This window comes from Solanum stenotomum, chromosome 7, assembly GCF_019186545.1.
Source record: "Solanum stenotomum isolate F172 chromosome 7, ASM1918654v1, whole genome shotgun sequence".
Classification (NCBI taxonomy): Eukaryota; Viridiplantae; Streptophyta; class Magnoliopsida; order Solanales; family Solanaceae; genus Solanum; species Solanum stenotomum.
In genome coordinates, this window is record NC_064288.1 from 41464771 (window position 1) to 41471666 (window position 6896).

The 6896-nt window shown below is 33.0% G+C and overlaps 1 protein-coding gene across 1 annotated transcript; it reads left to right on the plus strand.

Annotated features, from left to right (window-relative positions):
• Window positions 1-217: 217 nt before the first annotated feature.
• Window positions 218-1944, plus strand: LOC125870445 (probable xyloglucan galactosyltransferase GT19). Its single transcript, XM_049550883.1, has one exon. The coding sequence runs from the start codon at window positions 500-502 to the stop codon at window positions 1823-1825; it is 1326 nt and encodes a 441-aa protein (XP_049406840.1). The 5' UTR covers window positions 218-499; the 3' UTR covers window positions 1826-1944.
• Window positions 1945-6896: the final 4952 nt, after the last annotated feature.

The following is a 6896-nucleotide window of genomic DNA, read 5'->3' on the forward strand; positions in this document are numbered from 1 at the left end:
TTGTATGATAGTTATGTTTTCGGTTGTTATGAATACTATTCTACTTCTTAGATTATCATAAAATGTACCATGATATATTAACATGAAGCTGTCTGAATTTTGAAAGGAAATATGTTTAGCTTTTGTTGTATTATAGTTATGTTGTCGGTTGATATGAATACTATTCTACTTTTCAGATCTTCATAAAATGTATCATGATATAGTAACATGAAAACTGCCATTTGGGTATTTGCCACCATTTTCTTCATTCTTCCAAAAACCCCATTTCCTATTTCACCATTTTTGCAGATTTTTGTGTTCTGCAGAAGGTTGGTTTTGGTTATTGATTTAGATTTGGTGTTTCTTGAGAATGTGAACTCAACCCATCTTCTCTTTTTCGTTTTAATTCAAGATTCAGTGTTCAATTCTTGAAGTTTTTGGGTAAAGATTGGATTTTTTTTGGATTTGATTGACTCATCTCACCCTCCACCGACAGTTTCTTCACAGACCCCCCCTTTTAATGGCGATAAATTTCATTACTCATTTCTTCTTTCTTGTGTTTTTCCTCTTTACCTTCTCTGCCACTTGTCAAGATTCCGATCTTGAAACTGATTGCACAAACAAATGGATCCATATCAGACATCTACCACCTCAATTCAATCTTGACCTTTTATCAAATTGCTCTGCATATCCTCTGTTTGATAATTTCTGTCCTTATTTAGCAAACCATGGCCTTGGTCAAAAGACTCACAACAAATCACACAGCTGGTATCGTACTGATCCTTTTATGCTTGAGCTTGTTTTTCATCGTAGAATGCTTGAATACCCTTGTCTTACATCTGATCCTACTCATGCCAATGCAATTTATGTGCCTTATTATGGTGGTCTTGATAGTCTTAAGTACTTGTATGGTCCTGAAGTTAATTCAAGTTTTCAGCATGGTTTAGATTTGTATGATTTTCTTGTCCATGTTGATTCACCTAATATTTGGAGTAGAAACTATGGTCATGATCATTTTATGGTTATGGCAAGGCCTGCTTGGGACTTTAATCAACCTTTGAATAGTGATCCTTTATATTTTGGTACTTCATTTCTTGAATTGCCTGAGTTTTACAATGTGACTGCATTGACTCATGAAAGTAGAGCTTATCCTTGGCAAGAACAAGCTATTCCATATCCCACTTCATTCCATCCTCCGAATTTAGCCTTTTTCGAATCTTGGGTGAATAGGTTAAGGAGGTCTAGGAGGACTACATTGATGTTGTTTGCTGGTGGTGGTGGAATTTCAGCTAATCCTAATGTTAGGAGAAGTATTAGACTTGAGTGTGAGAATGCTACAAGTATGAGTGCTAATGGCACAGGGTACGAGAAATTGTGTGAATTTGTAGATTGTTCTAATGGGATTTGTCAACATGATCCTATAAGGTTTATGAAGCCAATGTTGCAAGCTAGCTTTTGTTTACAGCCTCCAGGGGATACACCAACTAGACGTTCCACGTTTGATGGGATTCTTGCAGGGTGCATTCCTGTGTTCTTTGAAGATTTGTCCGCGAAAAAACAGTATGGATGGCATTTACCAGAGGAGAAGTATGAAGAATTTTCAGTGTCGATACCTAAAGAAGACGTTGTGTTTAAGGGGTTGAGCATTGTTGATGTTTTAACAAGTATACCAAGAGCTCAAGTTAGAAGGATGAGAGAAAAGGTTTTGGAAATGTTGCCTAGAGTTATGTATAGAAAGCAGGGAAGTTCTTTGGGTTTGAGGAGTAAAAAGGATGCCTTTGATATTGCAATTGAAGGCACTTTGGAAAGAATCAAGTCTAGGCTTCAAGAAGTAGCAGCTCAATAATTATTTATTATTCTATCTCTTATTGTTCTTGTTTATCTATTACTATTACTATTATTTATATAACACATCAAATGGTGTAGAGATAGTTTTGTATTCCATATTTCCACTGATAATGAATCAATGTAAAGGCAATCATTTAGAAAAAAAAAAAAAAAGATATAGTAACATGAAACGATCAGAATTTTGAATTTGTTCAACTCTCAATATTAAAATGTGTTTTTTAACGAAATTAAACAATTAAACTTTAATGTTCTAGGTGTTCTTTTAAGTATTTTGGGATCATTGTACGTTCATTGCACTTAAGTGATTGCTCAACCAATATTTTGTGGCATTGATGAACATATTCTCAATTCCGTTGATGTCTTTCTTTTCTATTGAGATGGTAAATGAAAATCCATTTTGTATTAATCACTTTTATATTTGAAAAATGTAATAAAAAAATAAATAATAACTTCTAACACTTGAATTTTAATTTATGTTCACATAACATAAATCCACATAAAAATATGAGTTCATTTTATGTATAATACAATGCTTATGCTTAATTCTTTTTTATGATGCATGTGGTTAATTTTTTCATAATTCTTATGCAGATTATTGATTTTTTTTTAAATGCAAAAGAGGTATTATGCTGCATGCATATCCTTATTCACGTTTCATGTAGTCTCTCATGTTTTGTGCCTTTATTTTTCAAAAATTAAAAAATATATTGTAAGGAAAACATAAATCACGTGTTTAAAAAAATTGAATGAAATAAATTTAAAAATTCAAATAAAAATATAATAAATTATGTAACTATACATTGATATTATTATGTGAAGTTTTTCTGCTAAGATAAATAAAAAAAAAGAGAAGGTCAACTCAAGTTCTCTTATATAGCTTCAAATATATTTTTCATATATTAGATAAGACTGAAATTTTCAAGGAAAAATCAATTAATGAAATTTAAAATAGAAAAGTTACATGCCTAAGAATTTTGGAAATAAAGAAAAATTAATATAGATAATATTTACAATTTCATTCATATTTCATAAAACCTAACAATATAAGAAGATTGAATTTAAATTTAAATTTAAAACTACAGTATATATACTATTAGATCAGTTTAATTAAATCAAAATATTAAGTATATGTTTAGGTTAAAACATAAAGTATAAATTATATTAATCTTTTAAGAAAAAGAAAAGGGAACAAAAAACTAAATAAAATCATGCACGTCCTTGACCCCACATCCTCACTAACTCACAAACATCCACATGCATGATTTTAATAGTTATAGAATAAAATTAAATTTCAATAAAACAGTTTAATTTTTAAAAAGAAGTTACACACATTCTCCTTATAAGATTCTATTTTTTGAAACTGTATTTCCACAAAATATGCCTAGGATATAAAATCAGGATTAATTTTTTTTTTCTATCTACTTAAATTTAAAATTATTATTAATTATTAATTATTTTTTAATGTTATATAATTCAAACCAAAAAATTTAGTAAACTACGGGACTACCTAATCGGGTAAAACATTAGCAATTTGGTATTAACATTTGAAGAAAATAAATCAAATTCTTATAGATATTTATTTTCTTATAGTTTTTTAAGTTTTTAAATTCAAAATTTTTGAAATTGCTTTTTTTTTTTTTAATAATACATCAGTTTCGAGAGTAGTTTAAAGCTTTAGTATTTATTCAAATCACTATCCTAATCAATTAGCTTTATTAATTTGTAATCAGTTACAACTACCATTATGGATAATTCAAATGTTTAACACACACACACACACACACACACACACACACACACACACACACACACACATATATATATATATATATATATATATATATAACTTTTTTCTTCCTTTTAAGAAATTCATAATTCGAATTATTGTAATTATTAGATCAAAATTTGACAAAAATAAAATAAAATTACAAACTCACAAATAATTTTAAAGATAATTATAATTTTCTAAGCTAATTATATTTTTCAAATTAATTTTATACTAATTTTCAAAAAGAATTCTAAATATATATGTATGAGTTACACAGAGAAGGATAGTAATGGATTCCTAAAATATAGGTAACTGATTAACAACTTTTTTTCTTCCTTTTAAGAAATCCATAATTCAAATTATTGTAATTCCAATTATTGTAATTATTAGATCAAAATTCAACAAAAATAAAATAAAATTACAAACTCCTAAATAATTTTAAAGCTAATTATAATTTTCAAATTAATTTTATACTATTTTTCAAAAAGATTTCTAAAAACAGGAATTACTATCCTATTTTCTTTAATGTTTGCATTATATAAATATAGGAAGCAAATTTTAAAAAAAAACAGTTTAAAAAGAAAAAACAAAAAGGAATCCCCACATTTGCATTTTCTTTATTAAAACAAAATAATCTGCATATAAAATAATATGTAGAATTTATGGATTAAATTAATTAACAATTGACAATAAAATAAAAAGGGTAAACACTAAAAAAAACAATACGGTTTTGGAAAAATAAATAAAAATAAAAAGAACTTAACTACTTCTGAGGTACCCTTTTTAAATTTATTTTTAAAAAATGATAGTTATCCAAATTAGTATCCAAATGTCTAAGTTTTTTAAATTTGGGCGTTTTACTCTCTTTAAAAGAGATGACTATTCAAACCGATGACTATTCGGATGCACATGCTTTGTGAAAATTCCATCTCCTGCACAAGACAAACTGAGCCTTACATCTCACTCTATGTGTTTTCTTGAGTGAGGTTGGGGTACCCCTCTCTCAAAAGGGCTACAAGTGTTAATGATCCTTCTACACGATGATTCCACCTTTCTCGACATGTCACCTTTTTTGAACTTACTACAGAGCTCGGGGCTTTGAGATTCCCTGTGATGGTGGGCCATTATGTTCCCTTGTCTCCCCTTAGAGGGGAGCGGTGGAACTATTGAGGAGTTTATGTGAGACAGCATCAGAATTCTTCGATTTAATAGAGTCAGCAAGATCCAGGTGACCAGAGTGATCAGCTTAAGGGGAAGTTTCGCAGGTTTGTGAAGACAGATTCTCGTCACTCAGTTTTCGGAGCTGAGCCAACTGATTCAGTGGTCTCCCTCTCTCCCTATACTTCGAACCAAGACTCTTCTTCAGACTTAGGTTCTCTAGCTTCTATTCTTGGGGTACGTAGATCCACCCGTCTTCGTTTTCCTATTCATAGGTTTGTATCAACTAAGTCTCTGTCTACTTTCCACGAGTATTTTTTGCAATTTCATCCATCTTTTTTAACCCAATACCTTTGCAGAGGCCATATCTCAACCCTGCTGGCAACTCTATGCAGAAAGAGATCGTAGCACTAGAATGGTTTGCTACTTGGGATTGAGTCTCTCTTCCTCTAGGGAAAGAAGCCATTGGCTACAAGTGGGTCTATAAAGTCAACAAAAAGTTGATGGAGCAGTTGAGGGGTTGAAGGCTAGATTGGTGGCCAAAGGATACACACAAGAGTATTGAGTCGAACCCCTTTCCTTACAGTCAAGTGGCCCAAGGGCCCCTTTAGAGATAGGGGAAAGATTTGCCCCAGCTTGGCGAATCGCATCCCCGCAACGAATTGCATTCCCAACCTCCTGATTGTCTTCTTATCATTTTCCGTTGCATGTTTGGGATACGTTTGGTGTTCAATATATTCCCTGATGTCAGTAAACCATGGTTTACCGTTGGGTGCCCTTTCAATGGCCAAAAGATCCCTATTGAGCATGCCGGGAGTCCACTAAAAAATTTCTATTAGGTTGTAATACACCGGGCTGCTTCTTTGTTCTATCATGATTGGGCGGACTTTCCCTCAGGAATGTTTATCATGGAGGCCAGTGTTGCCAATGCATCCGCGAACTTCTTTTTTCTCTGGGTAGTGGAGAGAAACTTATTTTCTTGAATTGCTCAGTGAGCTTTTCAAGATAAGCATGGTATGTCAAAAGTTTTTCATATTTGGTTTTTCATTTCTTTTGAGTTTGGCAGATGATAAGCGTCGAATCCCTAAATACTTCGATTTCTTATATTCCCAGGGTCAAGGCAGTCTTTAGTCCATGGATACATGCTTCATCTTCTATGGTATTCTTAGTTCCTTAAAAGTTCCGCTTAATGGCAATGGGGGTGTGCGATTCATCAGGTGCAATCAGCAATGCCCCTACTCCGTACCAATTTTGATTAGTCGTGCCATCAAAGTCAAATTTCCATGCCCTCTTTTCCTTACAGTCAAGCGGCTTTCAGCTCCTCTTCTGTGACAACTATTTCCTCGTCTGGGAAGCAATCCTTAAACTCATGTTCTTCTTTGATAGGGTGCAAGGTGTTCTGCGATCGCCCTTCCTTTTTGGTTACAAACGTGATGTCGAATTCAGACAGAAGCAGTAACCATCTTGCGGTCCTTCCCGTTACGTTAAGGCGGGTTTCTCGAACAAATACTTTTTTTGTAGGTCCATGGAAGCTATTAAATGTACTGGGTAAGACAGCATGTAATGCCTCAATTTCCGCCTTACCCGCCAAGCAGGTTTTCTCCAAATTGGTATACCTGGTCTTGTAGTCGGTCATTTTCTTACATTGGTAGTATATGGCCTTTTACTTCCGTCTGTCTTCATCGTATTAAGCCAACATATACCCCATAGTGGTTTCAGTGACCGATAGGTATAGTAATAAAGGCTTCCTGGCGTTGTAGGCACTAGAATGGAAGTATTCCTTTATTTTGTCAAAAGCTTTCTGTTCATCCCATTTTCCTGCGAAATTTTGATTTCGAAATTTGTGTATCAGCTCGCAAGTGGTTATACAAGAGAAAGTCAAAGTCTGATGGGACTATTGATCGCTACAAGGCTCGCGTGGTTGCCAAAGGCTACAACCAGCAATAGGGTATAGACTATGATGAGACATTCAGTCCAGTTATCAAGATGGCATCAAGGGCGATTAGGTGTGACTTACTTGATAAGGGAAAGAGAAGACGTCCCTCAAAGCCCCATTAACACAAAACAAGTCTATTCCTGCGTTTTTAAATTCCCAGAAGCTCTTAGCTACTCAGCTATACTATAGGCTCTAAAGGCATTTCTT

Bases quoted from the DNA above. Each gene is read 5' to 3' on its own strand.
- LOC125870445 (XM_049550883.1), top strand. From the start codon at position 500: ATGGCGATAAATTTCATTACTCATTTCTTCTTTCTTGTGTTTTTCCTC.